The 15,707-nt window shown below is 32.6% G+C and overlaps 1 protein-coding gene across 49 annotated transcripts in view; it reads right to left on the bottom strand.

The window, feature by feature from the left end:
* LOC106872650 (uncharacterized) overlaps window positions 1–15,707 on the bottom strand; it is a 117,372-nt gene that overhangs the window by 34,272 nt on the left and 67,393 nt on the right. For 40 of the 49 annotated variants that reach the window (XM_089364362.1, XM_089364338.1, XM_089364364.1 and 37 more), the window contains one exon: window positions 10,968–11,105. In XM_089364362.1, coding sequence (XP_089220488.1) covers window positions 10,968–11,063 — 96 coding nt within the window. In that variant the 5' untranslated portion in view covers window positions 11,064–11,105. Of the gene's footprint in view, window positions 1–8,431; window positions 8,458–8,742; window positions 8,771–10,967; window positions 11,106–15,707 lie in introns of those variants that run through there. The other 9 variants (XM_089364384.1, XM_089364383.1, XM_089364382.1 and 6 more) reach the window with 2 other exon arrangements.

The following is a 15,707-nucleotide window of genomic DNA, read 5'->3' as shown; positions in this document are numbered from 1 at the left end:
GTTTAAATCTGGTCAGCTTTACAAAATTGTTTTCGTTCATCTGTCAGCTTTTACTGTCATGGAGACAGCTGATATAGGAGACTTGAGGGATGAATCAAACAATTAAGATATTAGTCTATTATCTTCATCAAAGATGTAGAGGTTTTATCAAATAGCAAAAAATATACGGAATATTGTGAAATAAAGAAGAATTGCTATTTATTTTACCGTAACTCATGTTTTCACTAACTCTTATTTTAAATCTTTATAAATGAAATGCATGAAAGAATTCCAGTTCTTTGTTGTTTAGGCTAGTCTATTTGTCAAGTCTTCTGAACCAGATTATTAAATTGTGCCTTAATAATGAATAGTCTGTATTATTTGTGCATGCAATCATAAAAACCAACAAATATAAGCTTACTTTCAGAAAATCAATGCTTATATCTGTTAGGCATGCAACAGTGCTACCAGTTTGATATATGATACCACACAGTCAAGCAATCAGTAAAAGTGGTAGTAGAATAGGAGGCTTTCTAAAAGTCAGCTAAGAAAAATAGGAAACAAATATTTGCTGTATCCCATTAACGTGATCCAGATCAAGTAGAAATATCCAAGAGTTAGGATATTTGATAAAAGTGGCATGTAACTCATAGGAACCCCTGAAATAATTTGACAACTATTGAATTTCATTAAATGATGAAGGAGCTAAATATTAAAAGATAGTTTTTGTTTAATTTGTATTTAAGGAGCTATTTGATAATTTGGTTAAACAAGATGTTAGAAATCTGTTTATTTCCAGTTAGGACCTGTCTACCAGAGACTTGGCAGTGATCAATAATTATCTCTTGAGAGATAGGTTAATGCTACAAACTAAATAGAAACTGTAAAAATGCCAAAAATAGAGGCAAGAGAAACAAGATTGATTCTAATAAATGGAACACCAAATGTCATGAAAACCTCAACTTCGTATTGAAATGTTTTTCTTTAATTAAAAAAAAAATTTAGCTTTTATCACCATCATCAGTACTAACGCTTCACTCAAGATTCACTGATAATATATTCTTTATAAAATCATCTAATCTTTGGGGTTTTTTTCTCTCATAGATGTAGTTGGAGCTTATAGAAAAATTAAAACTGAAATTTTAATCTAAAAACATTGCGAGTGGTTTCAATATTGCAACCAACAGTACTGCGAGGAAATTTTTTAACTAATATAAAGCAGTAACAGCTAATTTGCAGATAGTATCTGATCTGAATTAAGTCAAGACATTTATAAATATACTTATGGCTAAAATAATAAGCATAGAAACTTTATTATCTCTAAATCTCTCAATGAGAGACATACAGTAACAGTGCTTTAAAGTAAAGAATATTTGCCAACATAATGTGGCAGTCCTGGTCGGGATGAATGTTACTGTTGTTTTAGCCCCAGTAAACATTGTCTCCAGCTGGCTATACAACACGCATCTGTGTCCTTATACTTTCAAACAGGGGAGTTCAGCTAAAGTCCTCTGTTCAAAAGTACAAGGATACAGATGTGTGTCGTATAGGCAGCTGGAGACAATGTATCCTGGGGCTAAAACAACAGTAACATTCATCTCGACCAGGACTGCCACATTAGGTTGGCAAATAATCTTCACTTTAATAATAATCACAATAAATAGACAAAGATAAAATTATATTTAGTTTAAAAACATTTGAATAAAACAATTACAGCAAAGAAGATACACATCAGCCATTAAAAGAAAAAAAAAAAAAACACTTGCGCAACAAAAACTGTTAACTTCAGTTAAACATTTATTAATTTGGAGTCAAACTTTATGATTCAGTGAAACCACCAGTAACTAGGTTGCAGTAAATGTGAAGAAAATTTTGACACCAAATAATAAATGTTTAAGTGTAGTTAACATTTTTTCTGTATGTGTTTGAATAAGTAATATGTATCTTCCATGCTGTAATTGTTTTAGCTTCAACACGTGGTCTAATATCAAATCATTTGTCAAGCAAGTATACCTCCAAAATTTAAATAAAACTTTCACAGTAATAGGCAAAAAATTAGATGTTGAATGGGGGTGGGGGGTGGGAGGGAATAATTTATTAAAATCTGTTCATGTAAATACAATTTTTTTTTTAATCTAAAAAAAGTGTTTTTTTCTTTGTTTTTCTCACAAGAAGCTTTTGACAATTTGAACATTTCCATATAAGTGGAACAATTATTTTAGCAACTAAGAAATGTTTTCCTTGCTATCCTACAGCTAACTGCTTAATATAAGAGAAAAGGAGTGATGGGGCCAGGGAATAAATAATGTACTTATTTATTAAGTAGTTGGATATTTTGTTATGTATTGTAAATTTCTAGTAATCCTTCACAAATGCATGCTAAAGAATGATCAGTCAATTAAAAAGTTACAATAATGAATGTAAAAGAGATCAAAAGGAATATACTGTCTACAAAGTGTGAAATAATGTTCTTTGAACAGTGACAAAAAAAAAAAGAAAAAAGAAAAATCTTAGATAAACTAGTTATCTTAATAGATTATTTCTTTTAGAAAGTAGCGCAGTTGTAACAAATGAACATGTTTAACAAAAGAGCAAAAGTGGTGATATGGTTCTAAAAATATATTGAAATATCAATATCATATAGATAGCTATAGATATCAAATATATATATATATATATATATATCCAGACGAAAAACAAACTATTTCATATTAAACACTAGAAATCATTTTAGTGATATCAGTATGCATGTAGGTGTATGCATGTGCACTATTTTAAATTAAATGAGATTACGACCAAAGTAATATTAAAATTAAATTTCTATTGCAATTTTCAATGCAGCTGTATCAATGAAAATTGAACAATTTTCATATTGATAGGTTTTATGAAAATATTATGGACAATATTATTTCAGGGGTTCATATAATGCTCATATAATGCCAGAAGATAAAATGCATGCAATGAAAATACTGACAAATCTATGGTCAAATAAAAGGGAAGGAGGTAGTAAATAAAATGATTGTTACAAATTCACCAGTGTGGTTGGTTACTAGAAGGATTAATATACATAACACTACAATGAAATGTTAGTTGAAGCATGTTCAACTGCTTACATCAAAATAATTGATGAGGGTGATTAAATAAGGCAGCAGGACAAGAATAAGGAAGTAGAAGAAAAATGGAGATAAAAATAATCATGCCAACACCAGCAACTAAGCAGAGTGGGGTGAAAAGGAGGAGAGTGGTTCAAGCGCTGATAGTTCTCCAATATGCAGTGGAGAAAGTCTGTGTCAAAAAGCACTGTCTGAGCAGACTACACCCAAACAGTAACAATGCAACCCAATAGGCATTACCTGGAATCTTACTCATCAAATGTCCGTTAAATACTTTCACTTGTAGAATAAACTGTATGAAAAACCAACAGGATTCTCAATGTTCAGTTTGGATAATCATATTAGAAGCAAGACTTTTATTTATTTTTTTTGTAAAACCACTATCTGTGATTTCATTCTCTCTCTCTTTCACTTGCAAGAGGCACAAACGCACACACATACATACTACACCTTCGTCAGACAAAATGATATGTATATACAAGGTAAAAAGCGTTATACAAACTACAGGGTTATATATATATATATATATATATATATATATATATATATATATATATATAGAATATTGGACAGGATATATTTGACAAAATATTCATCTGGAGTATATTCTGCAAATAAGTGGCTTATGATGACAAAATAAGCGCAAATCAAATTGATTACCACCAATATTTACAGAAAATTTTGTTTGAAAATAATAATGAAAAGGAAGTTTTAAAAATCAGTTTTTTAAAATATACATAAAATAAGAGTATTTCACTTATAGCTATCATATTTTTAACAGGTGGTGTTTTTTTCATCTTTTCTTTCTGAAGTAGAAAAAAAATTCACTCCTCCTGCCAATTAAATGGTTTAGTAATTGTTGTGAAAAGATAAATTTAAACATCTGTTTATCCGTCACATTTATTCTTTGCAGGATTAAAATGTAGCAATCACGTTTTATTATGTTTTAGCCAGACACTCTAATGGGGCAGACAATTACTTCACTACAAAAGGTATTTTGTTATTTCCATGAATGCACAAGTAGTTGAAGAAACACCAAAAAGAAATATTCTCCATAATAAAAAAAAAAATCCTACCAACTTTTTATATTGCAATATGAAATAACCCTTTTGTTTATAAAATAAAGGGTCTTAAGTTTTAAGAAAAGGCAAACATTTCTACAAACCTATTGTACATATATAGGGAAATTATTGTGTGCAGATAGCATTTACATGTCCTAAGGAAAACAGTCACACAATACAATTTACATCTTTTTCTATGCTTTAAGTTTTCTTCTATGTTCAGACATGGCTGAATGATTTTGTAATTCAAACATTCATATCAATTTTCAGAGGAAATATTTTATTAACAAAATTCTATCTTTCTCAACTAAAAAAATGTAAGTAGTATTTGTTTTATCAAAGACATATCCAAGTATGAAAACCATAAATACACACACACACACATTTATATAGCTGTAATTCAAACATACAATATTTCCTTATAAAATGATATACAAATTTAACTCATAAAAGGCACACCTGTTCAATAGACACCAAATGCCAAGTCTTCAACTGAGACTAACAGAAATATCAACCTTTGTTGAAGCAAGACAAACACTATAAGTAATTTAGTATCAGGTCAATGCTGAGTAAACAGGATCAACAGCCTTACAGCATTTTATTTTCATATAGAATGCATCTAGAACTCCATTATCCAATGTCTCCTTCCTTTTTTGAAAAGATGGTAGCATGAGATTTCATGGAAACTTGGCTACTGTTTCAAGCAGGACAACCACTTAAAGGCTCCTCGTTTCTGTTTATTTAATATACTTTGGATTTAGGATCACATTATCTTAGCCCAGTCTGAAGAAATGCATTTAAAAAATTTGATGAAACCAAAATGTTTGAAAATAAACAAGCAGACACTAGTTATATATTTGATTTCATCTATGCACATGTTTGTGTGTGCAACGGGTAAATTGTTGCGATTTTATTTTAATTTCATGCATACACATTGTTTGTTTTTGATTTTGTTGACTACACAGTATAGTAGGGTCAGCTGGGTACCGTCTGTGAGGAAAACAGTTCCATGACGCAATTCACTCAGCCAGAAATTTGGAAACAACATGCTGTACTGCTTGGCATTCACACGGAAAGCTCCAATACGAACATATCAGAATGTTTGGGTGTCAATCTGAGGACAGTGCAGAGGATTCGGAAAGAGTTGGATGAGTCTAACGGCGAGTATGAAGGTATGGCAGGCTTGGAAATCTAACTCTGATCATTCTGATTAGAAAAGAACTAGTGAATTTGGTCAAGGCCATGATTGACAACGATCCCTCCAAGTCAATCAGGTCCATCGCCAGGGACAGGGGAGTATTTGGGGTTTTTATCAGGCAGGTAGTGCATGAAGACATTTGGTATTCCTCATACAAGATGAGAAAGAGCCAATTTTTATCCCAAACCACCATGGACAAGAGGAAACACTTTTGAACAAACTCAAGCATCCCTTCCAACCGAACATGCTTGGGTTTTTCTCAGACAAGAAAAATTTCTACCAGGATCAGATGGTAAACACAGAACAACCATTGGCTTGCTGTGTCCCCAAAAACATGTACCGAGAGTGATAAAAATCAAACATCCAGTCAACATCATGGTGTTTGGAGTGATCACTAGTGATGGTGGCATTATGCCTCCATCTTCCCACACGGCCTCAGACTCAACACAGAAGCCTACATCAAATTCCTGGAGGTGGTAGTGTTGTTCTGGGTGAAGAGGGTGGCTGCTGGAAGACCCTATTCTATGTCTGGCAACAGGACTCTGCACCATGCTACACAAGCAGCAGAACTCAGTCATGGCTGTCAGACAATTTCTGCAACCACATCACTCCTAACATTTGACCACCTAATTCCATAGACTGCAACCCCCTTGATTATTATGTGTGGGTCGCAGTTGAGCAAGAGACCAACAAAACTCCTTGTTACACCAAAGATGAACTGAAGGCAAGGATTATGACAGCATTCACCAACTTAAACGAGAACACTGTCCAGAAGGAGATTCTGAGGTCATCTGGGTGCGGTGAATAAACGGTCGTCTAAATTACACTAAAATGAAAATAACACTGACATCTCATTTTAACAGATATATTTACCAAAATTACATAAAAATATCTTGAAATACTAAAGAGTAAATTTATTCAATAAAATCGCCATTGGCTTCAACCACGGCTTCCAGACGACTTCGGAATCTCCTGCAACTCTTCTGGATGGTCTCCTTGTTTAAGTCGGTGAATGCTGCCATAATGCTTGCCATCAGTTCATCTTTGGTGATACAAGGAGTTTTGTTGGTCTCTCACTCAACTGCATCCTACACATAATAATCAAGGGGGTTGCAGTCTGGGGAGTAAGGTGGCCAGATGTTAGGGGTGATGTGGTCACAGAAATTGTCTGACAGCCATGACTGAGTTCTGCTGCTTGTGTGACATGGTAAAGAGTCCTGTTGCCAGACATAGGATCTGCCAGCAGCCACCCTCTTCACCCAGGGCAGCACTACCTCCTCCAGGCACTTGATGTAGGCCTCCATGTTGAGACTGATGCTTTGCGGGAAGATGAATGGAAGCATAACATCGCATTCACTAGTGATCACTCCAAACACCATGATGTCGACTGGATATTTGATTTTTAGCACTCTCGGTTTATATCCGAAGATTGACACTCAAACACACTGAAATGTTCGCATTGGAGCTTCTAGCATGAATGCCAAACAGTACAGCATGTCATTTCCAAATTTCTGGCAGATTGAATTGTGTCATGGTGCTGTTCTTCCCACAAATAGTGCCCAACTGACCCTACCATACTGTGTAGCCAACAAAATGTGCATGTGCAAAATTAAAAATATAAAATGGCGACAATTTACCTATATATATATATATATATATATATATATATATATATATATAAAACACACATGTGCACCCTGGAATAAATATTCAATATAACTGAATATGTAATGTGTTGACTAAAATAAATGTAACTTTATACATAAGTATAATCTTTTATAAATTTTATTTTTTGAAGCTTAAACTGGATAAAGATAACTGCCACATAGTTTGTTTTGCTCTCTCCACCCCATCAATTCAAAAGTGAAATAACTAGAATATTAATTATATATATGTAATATGTAGATTAGCTGAATTAAAAAAGCAATTCAAGGCATATAAGTGTTGAAGAATAATATGCTTTATTTAATATATATATGCTTTCAATTGTTATATTAATTCACTTTATATATTGCATTAAGTTATATTACAGAAAATCTAGCTTATGGAGCACTTGAGTGGATTCCTGCTTTAGTATGCGATGCATTCCTACATTTTATATATATATATATATATATCTATATATATATACACACACACACACACACACATATACATATATATTTATGTTAGTATCATTTAGATAACTATTTTACCTCATAAAAACCAAGACAAAAAAATTCCTTGTTAAGGACTGTATTCCTTAATTGTTTAAAGTTTATATGAAGATGTTACTCAACAAAGTAAATTTTTTTCCATTAGTGTTCAAGCTTTGAGAAAGCAGCAATTAAAATCAAGAACATGCAAGAAACAAAAAAATATACATTAAAATTCACTATTAATCTCATTAACAAAGTTTATATATATATGTGTAATTAATTTGGTTTCCTAACAAAGAAATACATGTCAATAGCACATGATTTTTTTTCTCACTCATTAAGATATTATACCCTTTCAATAAATAAAGTAACTGAATTTATTGGAAATAGTCTTATTATGGTAATAAGCTAAAAAGCAAAAAATTCATGGATAGCTATGTGATATGTGTGTGTGTGAGTGTGTGTACATATACATATATTTAACAGCTTGTGTAATTTTATATATATATATAACCCCATAAGATAATTGTCTAGGTAATGTTTATAGAAGATTGAAAGATATTCTACTTGGAAGAGCTTTCCAGATTGTTTTAAAAATTAACTCTTCAGAACAGAGTTTAAACCATCTCTGTACCAGCTGGTAGTAAAGTTGAACTGAGCATCAGGTCATGGACAATTCTTAGGGTAAAAATCAACATTTATGTAAGAAGATGACTAAAAAAAAAAAGTTCAATTTTAAAGTCCATCCCAAACAAATTTCATATCAAACTACCCCCTCCTTCTAAAAAAGAAAAAAAAAGGGAGAAAATGGAAGTTGAAATTGCCTTGTTACTTCATACAAGGTTAGAAAATAATAGCAACAGAATTGTTAATGGGTTTGAAAGGATTGTTAATAATACACAAAATTTAGTGTGTATGTGACAATAATGAAACCAAACTTACATTAACAGCAACATTTCATTCTGAATTACAACTAAACAATTCAGAAAAGTCAATTATTATTATTTTTAAATGCTATTATTATTATTATTATTATTATTATTATTATTATCATTATCATCATCATCATCATTATTATTATTAACATTAGTAAATTATACTTAGAAAAAAGAAATTCCTATCTCCTTTCATAATTTAATATTGAAATATATTTATAATAGGAATCATTTTTCCCCCAGAAGATAAAGGATTTAACAGAAAAATAAAGCAGATTAGAGTTCTATTTGGCATACAACTAGAAAAGTGAATCTTACGATGGCAAAACATAAAATGGACAACTTGCTAAAATAAAAAAAATTAAAAAAATAAAAATATAGTTAAATGAAATAAAAATAAAAACATGCATTCATGCACCTTTCAGCTTAATGTCAAAATCTAACAGTTTGGCAATCATTGAAATGTTCTGATGTTTTAAATGCATGCTAATTGCATCAAGCACATCAATTCTGTAATATAACGAAATATGGGCGAGTTCACTGGTTATTTCAATATAATAACTGCTAATAATAGTCTAAAATAATAATGATAATTGCTTCTAGTTTAGGAACAAGCCCCAGAATTTTGAAACTGGAGGTTTGGTTGAATACACTGACCCCAGTACTCGATTGGTATTTTATTCTATTGACCTGGGAAGGATAAAACCCATCAAGTTGACCTTGATGGGTTTTAACTTTGAACATAAAGAGCCTGAAGAAATAATGTAAGGCATTTTTTTCTCATGCTCTATGATTTTGCCATCCACTGTTCTAATGATAACTTCTAATTTAGGCACAGGGCCATAAATTTTGAAAAGAGGGACTGACCTTAGCATTTGGCTAGTACTTTATCAACCCTGAAAGGATGAAAGGCAAGCTTGACCCTGATAAGATTTTAACTAAGAAAATAAAAAACTGGTACAAACAGAAGGCACTTTGCCCAATGTCCTAACAACTCTGCCAATGATAATAACTACAAACTATCCTCTTAATACATATAACTTGGAAATTAAAAAGTAAATAGATAACTCATTAAGGAAAATGTAGTGGTAAACTTAGTTATACATTTAGTAAATTTAAATATTCAATATCCACTGTCTGCACAATATTTGTAGTACATGTGAAGGTGTCAGTGCATGCAGGTGAACATATATGTGCATGTGTATATTACATGTAAATGCTTTAACGCTAAGGAGAAACATTTTACCCAGCCCTTGTAGAAGAAAGAAACAAACATAACAAACAATCTTTTTAGTATTTGAATGTTGGTACCTTAAAAATAGTGAAAATTATCAGAATTCTTACTGTTTATAAACTGAAAGCTTTGGAGGCAAAAATATGCGATTCTAAAGACAGGAGAACTATAATATGAGAAATGTAATGAAAAGTAGAAATATTAATGATGGTTTAAGGGGACACCTCTATTATAAAAGACAGTCCTTGCCTGCAACAGCATGACCAGCTAAGTCAATGATGTTAGCATTTTATCTTTAACTCAGTTCATGTAAGGCATGAAGAGAATTTGGCTTTGAGAGACCTGAAACTTGAATTAGGAAACAGAAATGAGAGATTGTGACTATGTCTTTCCTCTGGAGTAAATGACTCCAGATGAGGAAAAAAAATTGTAACTGTAGATTCAGTTCAGTGTAAACTTACAGCCAGCTATATAATGGGGAAATTAATTTCCAGATTAAAAGCATTATTAGACTTAATATAATAAATTACTTGAAAACCAATAAGTAACTCTAGTATTAAAATCAAAAATCTTGATAATTAACTACTTTAGTCAAAATTTTCTTTTAAACGTTACAATGATACAGAAAATTTGTTGTAACAGTAACTGTAATTCTTTTAAACACTGCAATGAAGTTACAAGGAGGAATTAGCCATTAACACACAAAATATTAACGACTCAAATATTAGCAACATCTCCACTGTTGGAAGAGATAGATTAATTTGCATCATTATTTTAATTAGCAGCTCATACAAGGTATTTTGCCATACTGATAAAACTTTCCTCCCAATCATTTTCACTTTAGAAATGTTGAAGTCCCTATGTGAAATGGTCAGTAAAATATATGGTTTGAAATATTATAAAGGAAGAAATGGAACAAAACACACTCTTATGATACTGAGAGGAGGAGGTGGGGCAGATATCATGCAAAAACCCTTTTATGCCAATGACAACACATTGTCCCACGGAAAAAAAAAATATTCATGCATTTACTTGAAGTATACACTTGATATAATTTTCATTTTTGGTTTTAAATGAAAAAGCAAACTTACATTGAATGGTAATCATGAGATCGATCCAAAGTAATTACAGGTATAACTGCAGCTGAAAAGGGCAAGCCATAAATGACTGTTTTTTTTTTCTTTCATAAAATAAAAAGCATAAAACTAAATCCTAATATTTGTTGGTCAACCGACAGCCATCTGACGCAGAATGGCTGTTTCTAAAATATTTCCAGGATTTTAAGTATAATAATATGAGGGAACCATACCTGTTTAGCCCGACCAATTTTAATATGGCTGGCACGATCATTGGGCTTTTCAAATTCTTTAGCAAAATCTGTTCCTTGAATAATTACAGTTTCCATTTCACTGGACAAAGGTTCTGTTTCATTCGGACCCGATTTATTCTGTAATAAATATAAATTAAGTAGAAATTTATGATTTGTAAAAATTAGTAAGTTATGATATAATAGAAGATATTTTTAAAGGTTTCCACTAGATTGTTATTTCAAATGCCTCCAGAGTCAACTTCCTTGGCACATGAGTGCAAATAATGATTAATTTTCTTCTAAAATCAGCCTTGTGTCCAGTTAGAAAGAAAATATCATAACTAACAAAATATGAAATAGAACTAAAGCAATTTCCATTAATAAAAACAAGTTTCCAAACAACTCCAAAATTTTTAAAACAATTATACTTAAGAGCTGTAGCACTGTATGTCATATGAAATAGAATTCATGTACTTAGGTATTTTAAAAAGTAATAAATAGATTGTAGAAGTTAGAGTAATGGTGTGGAGACATGATGCCTAAATCTCATTGCAATAATCTTGACATATCCCACTGCTGTAATCTTGATATTCCCTGTGCTACAATCTTGACATCCACTGCCATATTCTCCACATGGAATTGATTGGGCTCAGACAAAAGCAACCTCTCACTTGTTATTAGCATCCATCACCTTTACTATTGTACACCTGTGTTGTTATCCATCAATTTCTCTTTCACTCTACTACCCTCTCACACTAGTGATTATATCTACCATCACATACTTGCATCACCTATCCTGGTTCTTCTGTCAACACAACCTCTTCCATTCATCTTTGCAGAAACATTGTCTAAAGCGAGCTAACACATGGTGGTAAAGATGATGAAATGCAACCAGTACAAAAAGCAGGCTTGCGAAGACCTGTTGAGGCAAGTGAAATCGAATACCGAACTAAATACGACGACTGGCACCCGTGCCAACGTCGTCTCCTTCATTGGACACGAAACTCAGCTTACGAAGACTTATTGGGGCAAGCGAAAGCGAAATCGGCATGGCACCTGTGCCCAGTGTCGCCTTTCTGGCACTTGAGCCCGTGGCATGTGTAAGGAATTTCGAGCAAGATTGTTGCCAGTGCCCCTGGACTGGCTCTTGTGTGGGTGGCACGTTAAACAATGATGATGATGATGATATTCAAAAGAATGAAATGAAAAATAAACGCAATATGTTGATTAGAAATTTTACAAGTGTAACAGGAGATCAGTGAGATCAATACCATTATTGTTCACATGCATACACTTGTCAACACTTATTAGAAACACACAAGTTGGAAAGGGATTCCAGAAGCCTAATATTAGAGAGAGAGAGAGAGAGAGAGAGAGTTAGGTGCTATGGTTAACATGAGACCTGAGAAGATTGGACACAGACACACAGAAAAGCGTGTGTGTGTCTGGGTGACTAGATATACTAAAAGACAGAGTGCTTGCATAACTAAGTCAATACAGTCAAGATGCTGTTTCAGTGTTTCAATTTATATATATATATAATTTTTTCAGAATGAGATAAAAAACCAAGGCTGTGAAGATTTTAGAACATTTATAAATAGAAGATCTTACAGCTGTTTCCAGGATATTTATTATATCCCTTCATCGGAGACGGTGTGAGAAAATGGTTAAGTAATAGCTAATTTAGATAAGATTCGAAATAGAGAGTGGAAGTCGAGGAATGAAAACAGATGTGAGATATGCAGGGATATTACATTTATAAATCCATTATTTAGGCAGAATGGTATGAAGAATTAAGTAATTATTCTTTTTCTAAGAATAAAAGGTCGTGACAAAAGTTACTCATACTATTCCATGCGATTTCCACATTATTCAGATAAAACTGAAGCAATTTTTATCGATTTCACATTAACTTTTTAACAGAAACACAGAAATTATATTTTAATATTCTTCACACTTAGAACAAACAGTTGAATCTGAAATATTTATGCCAAACTACTAAATAATCATCCCATTCTTGGTCTTCAAAGACATTACTCATGAATTAAAATATCTTTAAATTCAAAATGAAAATATTTAAATATAGGTTTCAAATTTTGGCACAAGGCCAGCAAGTTCAGGGAAGGAGAGGTAAGTCAATTACACTGACCCCAGTCCTCAACTGGTACTTATTGACCCCAAAAGGATAAAAGGCAAAGTTGACCTTGGTGGAATTTGAACTCAGAATGTAAAGATGCTGCTAAGTCTTCTGCCCAGTGTGCTAATGGTTCTGCCAACTCACAGCCTTATATTTAGATATTATTGTAAAATGTCTGTAAATTAGAGATCCTGTTTAATCACAAAACATTTTCAACTTATTAACAGATCAATAAACTACTGTTTCAACCACAAGCATTTACCAAAGGTTAAAATTAAACTGGTGCATTGTAACTGCAATTATCTGAATAGACTTATGACATCAGAGTACATCATCTTGAAAAAGAAAATACTACTGTCGTCGCCAGAAGTTGTTTGGCTTCTTCAAGTTTCATGAACATCTTTGTCACTTTGGCATTCAATAGCTTAGTCACTATGGAAGTTAATTGTTCAGCAGAGATGATGTAGAGGTCAGTGCTTGCATGAAGAAATTGAGGCTTAATATAACTGCATATATCAAATCACAATTTTTTCATCCAAGTTACTTCCTTACATCAAATTGTTTACAAAATATGTGCTATTCTAACCACTGTAAGCCTTCATTGGGCCAAAAGAATCATGTACATTTTGATTATTGTTAATGTGTAACTTAAGATTTACATTTGCATGCCAATGTTTAGATATCAGTGCTACTACAGTAATTAAATTATTGATTAAATTATTTCTAGAAATTAGAAATTCAGCATGCAAACATTGTCACTAACAATATCAGTTTATAACTTTGGAATTTTTTTTTTTTTCATTTCAAACCTGGGAATAGATTGTGGTATCATTATTTCATACAATTCAAAGGAGAATGCCCAATGCAAGCAACATAATGTCAGGGAGGCTATAATTCTGAAGACAATCTCATAGTAGTGGGATGCAGAGATTACAGTGGTGAGATGTAAAGATTAAAGTGGTGGAGATATAGAGATTATTGTAGCAGAATGTAGAGATTACAGCAGCAGAATATTAGAGATTACAGTGTGATAGAATGCAGCAAACCATTGTCCTTTGGCCCATCACAGAGAGCTGCAATGACACACAGATGTAAAACGATGATGATGATGATGATGATGATGATGATGATGATGATGATGATGATGATGATGATGATGATGATGATGATGATGATGAAAATATTATGGCAGTGGGATGTAGCCATTTCAGAAATAGCTTGATCTACATTGATGATCATGAACATCATCAGCATTTAACAATTATGTCCCATGCCAGCATGAGGCAAACAATTTAACAAGATCCAATAGACCAAAGCACTGCATTGTCCTCCAGTATCTGCTTTGGCAAATTTTCTGTGGTTGGATGCCCTTCCTTATGCCAATTACTTTACAGTGTGTACTGGGTGCTTTTTTCATGTCACTAGCACTAGTAAAGTAGCCATGCAGCTTGCAAAACTATGAATCCCAAGGGGTTAGTTGGGTTAGTTGCAGAAGTGGATGAGGAGGGTGATTTGTATGGTGGTGGGAGAAGAGAGAATTTGGTGGTAAGAAGAAGGTACCATGAGTTGATAAAATGTTAAAGATCCATTCCCTTACACACAAAACAAAAAATAAATACCAGTAAAAACCAATAACAGTTAAATGTTATCACATTTAGCCTTTTACAAGAATCTCAACTGCAATAGTTATGAGACTACATATTATTTGCATTAAACAATGATATAAGCATTCACCCACGATTTTTGCTAACATTCATAATTAATGCTTCCTTTTAACAAGCAGGGGCAAATATAAATGCATGGTGGAGAGGTGCACTTCCAAACCATGTAGCTTCAGTCTTACTGTGTGGCACCTTAAGGTATCATCTACTATAGCCCCAGCCCAACCAAAAGACTTGCAAGTGGATTTGGTTGATGGAAACTGAAAAAACAAAAAAAGCCAATAGTATGTATGTGTGTATGTATGTATATATGCACATGAAATTTTTGTCTTTATATCTGTTGATTGCTTTCATAAAAATCATGTTTGTAGAGTGTTCTAGTTGTCATTTCTCTTGTCAATAAATCACACATTTGCCCTGTGCCTTTGAAGCCCCATGGAATAAGAGATCTCTCACTTAAAAAACAGGTAAGGGTTAAGGTCATGAAAGACATCCGACCGTAAAACAAGATACCTCTCAATAACATATTCATCTAACCCATGCCAGGATGGAAAAACAGACAGAAAAACAAATGAACAAAAGAGCTTATATCAAGAGAAATAAATGTAAGAGCTACAATAGTTGTGTAAAGATGATGTTCATCTCAATATTTGTTTAAATAGTTTCAAGTTATGCGACATACCTTACAGAAACAGTGAAGGTGAACAGATATAACAAGCAGAGAAATACTATTAGTGGTGTAATAAACAAGACTAACATTAACTTGACTGTTTACAATACTGAGATCACCTTAAATCTTACAAGAAAGAAAGAATAAATGTAGTAATTTAACATTATATTTTAGCAAATGAAAGAACCTGCTGAAATGTGAATTGAGGATAAATCAATGCTAAATCAATAAAATTATACAAATGGAAGTAATTCTGTATTCAGTTTTTCAAC

The sequence above is a fragment of the Octopus bimaculoides genome, chromosome 16, assembly GCF_046866305.1.
Source record: "Octopus bimaculoides isolate indiv1 chromosome 16, ASM4686630v1, whole genome shotgun sequence".
NCBI classification, from domain to species: Eukaryota; Metazoa; Mollusca; class Cephalopoda; order Octopoda; family Octopodidae; genus Octopus; species Octopus bimaculoides.
The sequence above is the reverse complement of the archived record's forward strand: the minus strand, read 5'-3'. Positions and strand labels throughout refer to the sequence as shown.